Source organism: Perca fluviatilis, chromosome 7, assembly GCF_010015445.1.
Source record: "Perca fluviatilis chromosome 7, GENO_Pfluv_1.0, whole genome shotgun sequence".
Lineage (NCBI taxonomy): Eukaryota > Metazoa > Chordata > Actinopteri > Perciformes > Percidae > Perca > Perca fluviatilis.
The window spans coordinates 41,185,740-41,200,332 of record NC_053118.1 but is presented as its reverse complement, the minus strand read 5'-3'; the positions used below and the strand labels follow the sequence as shown (position 1 = coordinate 41,200,332).

Genomic DNA, 14,593 nt, shown 5'->3' with positions numbered 1-14,593 from the left:
GGAGGAGGAAGTGCATCTCTGTCTGACCCAGTTGGTGGTCACTGAGCCTGTCTCTCTCTCTGACCTGTCTGTCTAACCCAGTTGGTGGTCACTGAGCCTGTCTCTCTCTCTGACCTGTCTGTCTGACCCAGTTGGTGGTCACTGAGCCTGTCTCTCTCTCTGACCTGTCTGTCTGACCCAGCTGGTGGTCACTGAGCCTGTCTCTCTCTCTGACCTGTCTGTCTGACCCAGTTGGTGGTCACTGAGCCTGTCTCTCTCTCTGACCTGTCTGTCTGACCCAGTTGGTGGTCACTGACCCTGTATTTAGTCAGGATCCGTCTCTTCTTCGTATCTCTGACAGTGTGAAGATACTCTGTCAAATAACAATTTAGTCTACTTTGTTTGCTTTCTCCAATGTTCTAAATATTGGTCTTTTTAATAATCACCATAAGAAGCTCATCCCTGTGTATCACCGGATGTCCAGGGACAGTGCAAAATGGAGGCACTCAGAATGCCAACGCATGCCTCAACTTGGTCTAAACAGTCTTTGTGGGGAAAAGCAGGGTTGAGGCTGCAGCCAGTATGACTATTTCTACAGTATATTTAATGAGGGTGCCATGCTGGTTGTGATGGAGAAATTGTGGCTTCAGAGCACAGGCTGTCAATGCAATGAAGGATGACAACATATATAGCCAATAGTGTCCATTCCGCCAGTGCAAAGCAGAGCCGTAAAAGTGTAAGCACAGCCAAAAAAGTGAAGACACCAGCAGGAGATGGAGGAGGGCCCAACATATGGTACTGGCATGGATATGTAGATATGTAAACTAACTAGGCTGTGTAATGGTTGTGTTCTGTCAGTTCGAGGTTTGTGATGTAATGGTCTTCAGTTGAAGGCCACGTTGATGTGTTGTTTTGATCAGTGATGGATGAAACAATAATGAGTTTTGGATGTTAAACAGTGTAATACATGGATTTTACTTGGACCTAGCAGATACATGCGTCTTTAAATAAGGGCCAGATTACCGGAGCTGTATATATAGATTTTCGAAAAGCTTTTGATACAGTTAATCATCAAATTTTGTTAAATAAACTTCTTACCTTTCATTTGTCCTCCTCTACAATAGATATGTTTATATCATATTTAAGTGATAGATCTCAGACTGAGAATCGGCTTAGTAACATCACAGCCACGAGTGTGTTCTACGGGAGTTCCACAGGGCAGTATTTTAGGTCCTTTACTTTTCCTTATGTATATTAATGATCTTCCTTATGTGTTTAATTTTTCTAGCTCTCTGCTATATGCTGATGACACTGTTATTTTTTTTCTGGCCCAAATATTGATACAATTAATCACAAACTTAACACAGATCTCCAGCATTTATGTAACTGGTTGCAAGATAATCATTTAACACTTAATATCAAGAAAACAGAATGCATGTACTTCCATTCATCTAAAGAGACATTTATCCATATCCAATCTCATCATGTTTTCTAATCAAAAACTTTCAGTTGAATCCACTTATAAGTATCTTGGAGTCTCTCTTGACTCACATCTCACTTATTGTGAGCATGTCCAAACCCTAACCAGAAAGTTAAATCAAAAGTTATTTGTTTATAGTAAAATTAGACCATATTTGCTGCTCTCTGTCTCAAAGACTTATCTTCATGCCATCATTATGTCCACTTTGTCGTATTGTTTACCTGTTTGGTCACTCACAACAAATGAGATTCTTGAACCAGTAATAAGACTCTATAACAAAGCCTATAAGCTATATGTTAGGCTTCCTGGATGGACTCACCACTGTACTGCACTATCTCTGTGTAATGCCTTGACATTTGAGAATTATAAATTAAGCCATGGGATAAAACTGTATTATCAAATTTTAAATGGTCACACTGCAGCTGCTCTGTCTACGTTGGTTCCGAAACCCAGTTCAAGGTCCGAGCGCATTACGAGATCTGCTACAAATAGACTTTTGCCTTTACCGGCTTTTAGAAACTGTTATGGACAGAGATCTTTTTTCTATGTGCTCACTAAAACCTGGAATGACAATCCACAGCACATCAGAACTTTAATATCAATAAGATAATTTAAATTAAAATTTGGTCGCTATTTAATGGAGAGGTATACCTGTGACCATTAAAGTGATGGTTCGAGTATCAATTTAGGTCCTTTTGCAACATGACCTCGGGCAACACCCCTCAGAAGCTTTTTCACCTGGTCTTACATTATGAGTTAGAGTAGCGTTATCAGCTGAATAGTTAATAGAAGGTAACGGACCCACTCTTTGTATCTCAGTAAGCGACTTCACTAATGCTCGAAATGATACCAAGCGTGTACGTAGTACAAATAGGTTATGCTCTCATAAAGCGATGGATTGTAAAGTTTGTAGGTACACCAGAAGTTTATGTAAATAACACTTGCCTGCTGGCTTGCGCTCTCTGCTGTTGTTGTTGTTGTTGCGCTGTAAGACGAAGTGCTTAGGGACATCTACAAATTACTACACCGAAAAGAGATGCAACAAAAATATTTATTAATTTAACTTTGTTTTTTAAGTAAGTGCTGTAGTATAACTAGCAGGAGACAAGTAATAATTGAGGTAAGTTTGGAGACATTACCTTATTTAATCATTGAATTAATAAATATTTTTGTTGTATCTCTTTTCGGTGTTGTAATTTGTAGACAGCCCTAAGCACTCGTCTAACTGCAGGTAGCAGCAGCATCAGCAGAGAGCTGAAGAGAGCAGGCAAGTGTTCATAAACTTCTGGTGTACTTACAAACTTTACAATCCATCGTTTTATGAGAGCATAACCTATTTGTACTACTTGTAGACGTTTGGTATCATTTCGGGCATTATTAGTGGGGTAACTTACGAGATACAAACGTGGGTCCATTAGCCCCTGCGCTAAGCTATTCAGATGATAACGCTACTCTAGCTAACTCTCCCAATGTTCAACCCAAGTGAAAAAAGCTTCTGGGGGGGTGTTTGCGTTCGAGGTTATGGTGCTAAAGACCCTAGGGTGAATTACTCCGAACCATCACTTTAAGTCAGCTTTATGGCTTTGCCCTGTTGCTCATTCTCCTGGTCTGTGTGTTTGTTACTGTTCTGTCTAGGAGTTTTTGTTGTGTATGTGGTGTTTATGTTCTGCAGAGCAGGAACCTGCTGAAAATCAGTTTTACACTGAGTCAGGCCCGATTGTCTTTAATCTTTTCCTGTTTAATAAATAAAAAATGAAATGAAATGAAATAAAGTATATTTTGTCTGTAATTCATGGCTTTCAATAGAAATTAGTGGAATTTTGCCGTAAACATCTTTAAAGGCCATTTTCTCAAAATTAGTTTTTTATCACACTCCGAGCAAAGATTTTCCACTTCTGTAGCACGTACATACACCAAACTTCACAGTCATATTCCTAATTATATTTAGAAGGGTTGTACAGAGGGATTTCTTGATACATTCTTGGCCTGATTTATGTGACATTTTATGCCTACAAATAGGGCGGAAATCCATTTTTAACGCTATTGGCAGTATTTTCTGATTTACTGGGTAACAAAAGGAGATATTCATAATCCCCTCTATAAATGTCTTTTCATTGAGTATATCAACAAAATGCAAGAAGAATTTAGAACCTTGTTTTTTTCAATGGTCAGATTCTTCACTTCAATATATATGCAAATTAGCGAATATTATATTACATATATCCTAATTAGCATATTTAAACATACAATTACAGAACACTTGCAATATATTTCTTTCTCCTATTCATGTGAGTAATCAACGGGTAAAGTTTCATGGTGATATCTGTAAATTAAGATTTTGCCCTATTCACCTGTAGCGTCTGGCCGAACGATAAAAGGATAGATTTTTTGTTTTTAATTTATTAATTACAAATGCATTACAGATTATCCAATAATACCCGGGCCAGGATCTAAACTCCCTGCTCCCCTTCAAAAATACACTAAGATCACAACAACAGAGATGAGATTTTAGTGTTCAATTCATTAGGGTTGGGTATCGTTTGGGTTTTTTCTGATACCGGTGCTAAAGCGATACTTTTAAAATGGAAAAAAGAGGGTACTAAACAGGGGTGTTTCTAGTTCTTGAGTAGATTTGGGGCTTAGCACGGACCCATTTAAATAAACTGAATGCAATGCAAAACGGGGATTGGCTTGCCCAGCTTGTTAATAGTCGGTGAATGTTCATTTTAGCTGGCCAGTTTATAGATATTATTTAGATGGGACCAACATTTAGCTTAATCATAACTGGCCTGGCAACCCAAAGGCCAAGTTTTTGTTTCCAGACCTGTGTGGCGACAATTTATGCTGGAAATATGTAAAGGGAACCATAGGGGACAATTCAAAATATAAAAACATAATGGAGTATATTGCAATAAGGCTTTGAGGCATTCTGTATTGCTTTCAACTATTTATTCTCCTTTGGATTGACTTTTCTAATTATATGTGAGTCAGCACACATGTAGCCTATAGGCATAGTTTACTCTTCCCTCTTTTGCGTCTTTTGCTGGGGAAGTAACCACCATAAATGTGCAAATGACAATTATTCACCTCAATGATACATTCTTTAATTATAATGAATTAATAAACCCCTGGACTAATATTTCAGATGTGTTTGAGCAAGATTTCTGCTGTGCACATTCAAAATATAACTCATCCCATCTGTGTTCTCCGTGATTTGGAGAGGTCGTGGAGGAGTACTTAACCCTTGTTTTGTCAAAACAAGGGTTAATACAGCACCTTAGTGCTTTTCTGTACAGCATTTTTGTCATCTTAAACTGTGTTTAAATGTGCTCTAGAAATAAACTTGACTTACTTACTTTACAAGAGACAGGGTTTAGAGAGCGATTCTCAACAAAGTAAACATAACTACTGTACATAACCCTTGTGTTGTCCTCCGGGTCACCGGGACCGGGAGGTGGCGTTGTCAGCTCTGGCACTACACAAGGTTAATAGAGAGGAGTCCTTATAGTTGCAATATTCCAAGTTGAACCACTTCTCACACCACTTTAACTTGAATGTAGCCTAATGGTAGAGCACTTCTTGGCCTCAGCTTGAAAAGTTGCGCTTTCAATACAGTCTTATCACCGTTGCTTGCAGTCGCTATGGCAACAACACGTCATGGGCTTTGCTCATCTGATCTGCTGGATTTTTGAGTCGGTAGCCTACCGCGGTGGCGGTCTAGTCTCTCCTACCTGTGCTGAGCGAGCGACGTCTCACTGTAGGTTCATAGTCTTGACCTATCACAGCGAGACACGTGATCAGGCACACGGAGAGACCGACGGACGGACAGAGACACACACACTCACTCACACAGCCACATATAGGCTACAATTACCACAGTTTTCCCCACTCATCCTGTCTCTTTCTACTGGAGAGAGAGAAAGAGAGAGAGATAGAGAGAAAGAGAGCAGCAGAGAGGGGAGGGATCCCTTTGTGACAGGCGCAGAGAAATAAGCGTCCGGTATGAATGGCCAGGCGATCAGGCACGTTTACATAGGCTATTGTCCGGTTTCATATTTGTCATTAAACTTTTCAAAATACATTCGGGGCTACACTCAAAACATTCGGGGCTGAAGCCCCGGCAAAATCGACTGACGCTGCCTCTGGTACTAAACAACAGCCGGCGGCATTAGAGAACTGCTTGTTTATTGCTAAGGCCATATGGTCAAAACTAAAGATTTAATAATAATGTTAGCAGTCAGCATTTTAACTCAGTTCAGTTCTACTTCATTCAATTCTATCTTTTAAAACTTAGAGGTTTGTTGTGTAAGATGTTATTGAAAAGAGGGAATATAAAGATTGTGATAGAAAAGTGTAAGAAACATAAATATTGTAGAGATTTTCAGTTACTTGATTTAGTAATTTTATGTTTATGTATCTAATACCAACAGTGAAAGTCAAGGAACACTTTATTTGGGAGTAACAATGACAACAGCCTGACACCAGAGGTTGTATACAATCAGTATAGCAAATACACAATCTGTTGACATTAACACAGCTTAGCTTAGCTTGGTGATATTGACAGCCAAAAATGCCTTTAGTTAGGTGTTTAAGTGTCTTTGGTTTAGGACATAAAAACATGAGTGCATAGAAAAATTACAAATCAATATTCATTTAAAGTAATGTTAGTGTCTCCTGGTTGGATGCTTACCTGTCTTAACTCACCGGCACGGTGAACTGAAGAGATTTGGTGGCTTCAGAGGAAAACAAGCCGCGGCTTCTCTTTCAGTCTGTCACACCCTTACAACCTCACTGATTATATCTGCACATGGGCACTGTGATGTCACACCAATCCAACCAATCACAAACCGGGGTTTAGTCTACCCCAATGTTGTCAGTTCAACTTTCCACATACGTATATTCTGTTTAATATTTTGCTTTTGTCCTGCTGAATGTCCAGTTCTATTGCATACCTTATCCTGTCATTTAATCGTGGTAAAAAAATGTAATGATGAGTTCAATTGAAGTGAAGATTTCATTACCCCCTCCTCCTGTAATTTTCATTCTGTCTGAATCAGAAACCACTTTGCAATGGTGGCTCAACCTACTCTGTGGAATGCTCTCGTCCTGTAAATCAGTTTTGCATGTGAATCATGGGCACAAGAAGCATGGGGGCCAAGAGACCATTGGGCACCCTTAGTTTAAGGCCCTGTCTTTGCAACACGGTTAAAAGAGGTTTCAACCATTGTCGTCCACCAGGTGCGTGTGTAGACTGGATGTGGTCAGAAACGTTTTTTACTTGCACGTCTTGGTGTCTGTAGACGTGTGAGTAGTTTTAATCTGTGTAGTCTCCACTCAGCTGTTTCTCACGCTGTAACAGACACTTGCACGTTTTTTCACTCTTCAAGTATTTTTTTTCTGCTTACTGGATGCACAGCAGCTCTGCCCACCATGTGTCTAGCAACAGCCCACGCTTCCCATCATGCAATGCTGGACTGACTATTGGGTGAACATTGTCTTTATAAGTTCCGAAATGCAAAATACTTTTTGTTAGTGGTAGTAAAGTGTGTGTTCAGAAGATGGTGGTTTACATTGGTAATTGTTGGGCTTGTTTATAGTTTTAACCATTAGGGGGGTAGCTGTTAACATTTCTTTAGGACCGTTGCATTTGTTAGATAGACTGCATAACTATCCCCCTTCTCAAATGAATCGGGCGACCTTCTAAATCCAAAGTTTCATGACTACGTGATACATGTACCCTAAAAAGGGTGGACATCGTTTGAAAACAGGAAATGTTCTTGATGAAAAGTATTGTGTTTCTTTTGATTAGAAATTTAGAGTTCATTTTACCTCAGGTAAATACCAGAGGCAATTTGATAATCCAACTCTGACAATGAGGAACGAGTCAAAAATCTCTTACAGTATTGTCAAACTGTTAATGCTCAGAACATGGTACTCAAGACAAAGGTTGGTTTGTAATATGCACACCAGTGTTCTCTCTCTTCATACCTTGGCTTGGTCCTCCCCTTCTGGTTTGTGTTTTGCATGCCTTGATGTCTGATGACATCTAGGTGGGTAATCTGTAAGGTTTCTCCCTTTCTCACTCACGCATGTTCCGGTCCGCTTCTCTTCTTATACTTGTTGACTGCTTTCTGTGCTCTCATTACCATTTTTAGTTGTTATTTTGAATTATATTTTGTCATTTTTAACTAATATATTTTTTTCCCCTAGCCCTCCTTCCCTTCCCCTATGTGGCTTTGTCACTTGTCAGGCCACCACTTTTTCTTAATGACTTGCCTGTAAAACTAAAAAGCAGGCCTGCCTTGTTGCCTTGGTTGTGTCTTTAAGTTTTCTTGTGAAAACTCACCGTCCTCCTCCTGAGTCCATGTCACAGTACACCTACACACAAACGCACAATCATTAGCAAATGTGAACCAGCTGCAAATACTTCATACAATATATTCAAACGTGCTGCAACAAGTACTATAAATACTACTACAAATACAACTACTTGTATCTGTTGTATCAGAAGCGTCAGAACTTGTAACTGTGTTTTCTGTCAGAGATGATCTTACCAACCTGATCTCACAAAATTCTGTGAAATGAACACGGCCTCTTAACTCAAAAGCAGTTTCACGGATTCGCCTTAAATTCCGTGATGGGCCCACGCATGTTATGCCTATGTAGGTCAATGACATCATCATCCGTGGTCTACGCACAGCTTCCCTGATCACAGCACGTTTCTTTCTGCCAGTCGGGTTGCAGCAGAGAAGCTGGATACAGCTTTGCTATTATTGGTATTTTTAGCCAATAATCGCTGTTTTAATTTTTAAAGATTATCACGTTTTATTTGTATTTCTTTTAATGTTATTATTTCGGTCTATTTCGGCCAGGGAACATGAATTGCTTTGTTGTTTATTGATATTTTTAAAACTATAACGCTATCAACATTTATTTAGATGTTATCATGGTATGCATTTCTTTATTTTAATAAATATTATTTTGGTCTTATTACCGTTGAAATATTACAGTGTGCTGTAAAACAGAACACGATATGATCCAAGCTGAGCGCATGCTAAGCCGATTTCCCACAATGCAATGCGGGCATTCATTTCAGAGAATCAGACAACGATCAGCAGGTCTTTAACGCCAGTATCGCTTCAATATACATATATATATATATATATATATATATATATATATATATTATATAATCAGTGGTTTAGTCATTCAAAGAAATTCCACACAGTCACACAACAGAAGGAATGGGTTGATTCTCACATACATTCAGTGTTAGGAAGGTTACTTTGGAAATGTAATTGCTTAATGTTATAAGTTACCCATATTAAATGTGGTTTGGATTACTTTATTTGGATAACTTTATCAATGCAAAGCAATTTCCTTTTAATTTGATTAGTAACTAATTGAATTACACATTTTACCTCAGTAATACAACTAAATACAATTACATTCATTTTGTAATTTAATAACATAATTTGATTACACGTAACTAGTCACTCCTCAACCCTACATACTTTTTGTTCCAAAATATATATATGGTCAAATTCTTGAAATAAATCACCCCCTAAATGTTTATGGTCCTACAACCTATTTTACATTCAAGTGACATCACTGCAGCACAAGTATTCTAGTAGCCCAGTTTGTCCTGAAAAAAAAATGATGTTTATAAATTAACTATGGACAGGGTTGGTGTTTTACAAGATTTTATAGAAAATAAAACCAGACGGACCATGAGTTGTCAAAAATACCTAATGGTTGCAGAGGGTGAAGAGATTGAATTACAATACTATCGTTAATGGTGTCAGAAGCCGCAGATAGATCCTACAGCAGAAAAACTGTGTGTTGATCACATAGAGAAACATAAGGTTTAATAAATCACAAGTAATCAATGGTAAAAATGATTGTCAATGTTTTTTTGACAATTGTTTGAGCTTTACATTTGAATGAACTGCCTCAAATGTAAACTCATCAAAAATAAATGGGTTTTATAATCTGAAAAATGACATTACAAAATACATTTATGCTGTTGAAAACATTACTAAGAATTTAGATTTTCATAATAGTCTGGTGAGTTCATTATAGCTCTCCCTCTCTACACTTAAAACAAAGACAAGCACAGGAAGTTACAACTGAACTCAGGACACTGTCAAATGTGTTATTGTCTAAAAATAAATCTAACAAACACACTCTGAAAAACTATTTCAAATTAAAATGAAATAAAATCCAAATGCAAAAAATAATGTATATTTTTTAATATATATATATATATAATATATATATATATATATATATATATTTTAATAAAATGAGTCGAGACAGAAAGACACAGGAGACAAAGTGAAGACATCAGATCATCTTAATGCTCAGCTTCTTAATTATTGGCACCGTACAGCAGATAAAGATTCAAACCTCCACCAAACATCAACTGGCTGAACTACAACCATCTTTTTATACTTTATATTTTCTTTTTTTCACTATTTTAGAATCATGTTATATATAACTTGATTTTCGGCCAGTGGACAGTCTGGTGAGGTCGGTGACTCCAGTCTGTGTGGTCCGTGCCGTCATCTGTAGGAGGAGCCGTCGGCTTTCATTTGGGCCGACCTGACTTGCTGGGTCAGAAGGCGGGCAGTCGGTCTCAACGACCAATCTGATTGGTGGAGTGCTAACCTGGAAATGACAAGCGGGATGAGCCTGACGAACAGCTCTCAGAATCTGACAAAGATCTGTTAAACTGAGCTTTGTTGATCTGAGATGAAGACAGATTCAGACACTGCACGGCCCAGTTCTCTCTTCACATGTTTCCAGAAACACCTTTCACTGAACTATCTTCATAAAATATGAGACTGTTTTCCGAATGAAGCCGCCATTATGCCAGGTTGTAAAATCCGGAAGCAGCCAGACCCACGTGACGCGTTCGTCGAATCAGCTGGCGGATTATACAGATTAGCACCGCCTGCTGTTATGGAGACGTGTTAGGTCTCGCGCACACGCAGAACCTACGCTCCAGTCGCCGTCTCTTCGGTGTGTTCTGAGGAACCTTTTGGACCAACTTGGGGAGGCAGTCAGCCCGACTGGAGACACATCTGACTCTTCTTCCACGTTGCAGCGAGCTGCGACTGCTTTAAACTAGAGCTGCAAAATATATTGTTTATTTTATCACTATCGCGATATCTACTTGCACAATAAACACATCGCTAAAGGCTGTGACATATTGTGAAAGTAAAATATAACTTTCATTATTTCTTTAGTGCTGCCTTTTATATTCAATTCAATGTTCAATTTGTTCCATAAAAGAATGTTGGAAATGATTGTTTTTTGTTTTAAATTCAACAAACTGTTGAGAACACAAACAGAGAAATATCTGTTTATTTATCGCAAGTGATATCTTTATCGCCATATTCATCAACTTATCACATAGGCAAGGCAAGGCAGCTTTATTTGTATAGCACATTTCAGCAACAAGACAATTCAAAGTGCTTTACATAAAACATTAAAGAGCAGTTAGAAAACAATTAAAAACAATTTAAAAACATTAAAAGACAAGAATAAAAGTTACAGTGCAGTATAAGAAATTGCTGTTATTTATTTTTCAATGTGATCGTCACCACAAGGCTAAGTTATTTTCTTTGGCAAACCTTGTCAGAAACCCGGAACGGACTCTTAATAGTCAGGAAACGTGCTAATAGTTTCGTAGACTATTTTTTATTTTGTTTTTAATTTAATAGTCCCGCAGACTATGTCTGTTCAATTGCAATTGTTTAGACTCTCGGCCTATCTTTTGTTAGTATGCAGTTATGTATTTTTCAACATATGTTTCTCATATTGTGCAGCTCTACTTTAAACCACCACAGACAGTAACAAGAATTACAAACGTCAGTTGGTTTTCTTGTGCTGGTGCCCAGTTTCAGGAACATAAGACCTGTTGGAAGATCAAATGCTTAATGAGAGAAAGAGAAAGAAATGAGAAGAGATGAGCGGATATTCTGCTGTAGGCTGGTCCTGGAGAACTACTGCACAGGAGGGATCACCATGCTGATGGTCTTCAGGGAGGAGTTAGGACCTTTCCAGGTTTGCCACTCCACTCCAACATTAGAGAGAATGTCAGCCCCCCAACAATAACCACTCTGAACTCACACATGCACTGATTCAACAGTCTTACCCCCAGCCCCCGGACTCTCTTCTACCCACCTACCTTGCAATATTTAATATTTAAAACTTTTGATAATATTGACAATTCTGTGCAATTTCATTACTGTGCAATATCATTACTTCACACTGCATTTCATCCTGTACATAAAACCATATCTATCTTTATATTTCTATATATGTATATAGCTCTCAGAACTGTGCACCTTACCCTGCAGGTCCGCCGTAACTCTCCGTTCTCTTAAATCGAGGCTGAAGACCTTTCTCTTTGACGGTGCCTTTCTTTAACCCTTGTGTGGTCCTCGGGTCAAATTTGACCCATTTTCAAAGTTTTTTTTTTTTTTCAGAAATATGGGTTTCTTTTTAACCAAAAATAACTTGGATGCATGGATGTACGCTGTAGGAACCAATACAACATTCGTCGCAGGTAAAATTAATGATCACTTCCATTGAATTTTGGTTGTTCTATTCAATTTCATAGCATTTGAAAAAAAAAATAAAAAATGTTTTTAATACAGTATCGTAAATAAACTTTGACATAAACCAGTCTGTGATTCACTGGACATCCTCTGATCTTAACTATTAGTCCCAAAAAAATCTTTTCTGCTTTTTTAACTAAAGAAATAGGTATATTGTCATTTAAATTAGGTTTGTTGACAATAAATTTTCTTTTTTAAAGCGTTCAAAAAAAATTACAAAAACGTTTAAAAAAGTGTCGAAAGCATTTTTTTTAAAGCAACAATAACGTGGGGAAAAGCGCCACAAAAAGGTCATTTAGAATTTTGACCTGAAAGGACAACAAGTTCATGGTTAACAGGAAGACAACACAAGGGTTAAATAACTGTTCATTTCTTCTAGTGAAGATGCATTGTTGAAACTGTATGAAAATCTATATAAGCATATAGGGGTGGGGCAGTGGATATGACACATGCCTTTGGTGTGGGAGATCAAGGTTCGATTCCCACTGTGATACATCAACCAATGTGTCCCTGAGCAAGGCACTTAACCCCTAGCTGCTCCAGAGACGTGCGACCTCTGACATATGTAGCAACTGTAAGTCGCTTTGGATGAAAGCGTCAGCTAAATGACATGTAATGTAAAGCATATAAAAAGTAAGACCGGTGGGACCGGCAAGGATCTTCCGTGTATAGAGCAACAGCTTAAACATTGTCCCATACCAGCACCATAAAATCTCCTATTTATCTGCTTTTAGATTTGTAACTGCTCTTTAAGCTCTTTAATTTCTTACACTGCACTGTAACTTTAATTCTTGTATTTTAATCGTTTTTATGTAAAGCACTTTGAATTGCACTGTTGCTGAAAAATGCTATAAAAATAAAGCTGCCTTACCTAAAGGCGCTGACACACCGAGCCGATAATCGGCCGTCTGACAGTCTGGCGAGGTCGGTGACGCCGGTGGCCGGTTTTCATTTTTGGGCGACAACACAGATTAGCGCCGCCTGCTGTTATGGAGACGTATTACATCTCGTCTCTTCGGTGTGTTCTGAGGAACTTCTTGGACCAACTCGGGGAGACTGATCAGTCACACTGGCTTCACTGCTGATGGTCGGCCCTCTACCCCCCCCCCGCCTTTTTTTGGCACTACTTACTTCATGTTGACACTGGAAAGGAGTTGCTTTTAATCTTGTTGCACATGTGTATAATGACAATAAAAGGCATTCTATTCTATTCTATTCAAAGCAATATTTTCTTGATTTATTTATTTATTTTAACAAATGATTTGATTTTAAGAATTACTTGTCAATAAAAGTGTTAATATTAACACGTTTTTAACTCTTTGTGTTTATTTTGCAACAAAAAAAAAAATCACTTTTTTACACAACGAAGATCAAACCGATCAAACAGATAAAACTTTTGGTACAAAATCTTAAAAAACTTTTCAATGAACTCTCTACAGAAATCTTTAAATCTTCGGACGAATAAAACCTGATGAATCGTCTTCATCTGAACCTCCACTCATTCATTCACTCATTCACTCATTAATTCATTCACTCACTCTTTGAGTCCAATCTGTTTCTAAAAGGGTTCCTGGACGGATATTTTCTCTCTGCTGTAAAAACTAACAAAGTTTTCCAATAAAATCTGAAATTGAAATGTGTGTGTGTGTCTGTGTGTCCGTGTCCGTGTGTGTGTGTACATATTCACACACACACACACAGACAAAATGTTTCAGTAAATAGCCTCGTCCATGTTGTCGTCACTGTCTCCTCCGAACTCTTCTCCGTTATCAAAGTACGACATGACATAATCCGTCTCCTGCACACAGGGAACATGGGAAAATGACACAGATTACATATTAATAATTATTTGTATTTAACATGAATACAGTTATAATCCACAGGAAGTAAGGTAAATTCAGGATTTTCCACCCTGGACCCTAAGTCTCCATTTTTGTGTGTCTGAGTGTCTGATGGAACAACAATCTGTGAAACTGGTCCAGTATTAAACCAGAACCGAGCTGTAATGTAACCCTCAGGACTAATGTTCAGCAGCAGTCAGCGTCCACTAAAAGTTCTGTTGTTGCTGCTGACAGACTCACATTATTATTCTAAGAGTCTGACAACATTATGGGATGGATCCCTACAGAGATAGACCTTTTAGTTAAAGAGTAAGATCCTTTTAGTTTAACATGAAACAGCCCCGAAATCACCATCACCAAACTCCACCAGACTCCATGTAAATAATCAGGACTTTTACGCGTGTATAGAGCCAGCATATCTCCACCAGACTCCATGTAAATAATCAGGACTTTTAGCGTGTATAGAGCCAGCATATCTCCACCAGACTCCATGTAAATAATCAGGACTTTTAGCGTGTATAGAGCCAGCATATCTCCACCAGACTCCATGTAAATAATCAGGACTTTTAGTGTGTATAGAGCCAGCATATCTCCACCAGACTCCATGTAAATAATCAGGACTTTTAGCGTGTATAGAGCCAGCATATCTCCACCAGACTCCATGT

General features: G+C 38.3%; 1 protein-coding gene across 1 annotated transcript in view; it reads right to left on the bottom strand.

The window, feature by feature from the left end:
- Positions 1-13,387: 13,387 nt before the first annotated feature.
- The window catches only part of polr3glb (RNA polymerase III subunit GL b), a 10,410-nt gene continuing 9,204 nt past the window's right edge, over positions 13,388-14,593 (bottom strand). Inside the window, 1 exon segment of the mRNA XM_039806134.1 lies at positions 13,388-13,885. Within this exon segment, the coding sequence (XP_039662068.1) occupies positions 13,799-13,885 (87 nt within the window). The 3' untranslated portion in view covers positions 13,388-13,798.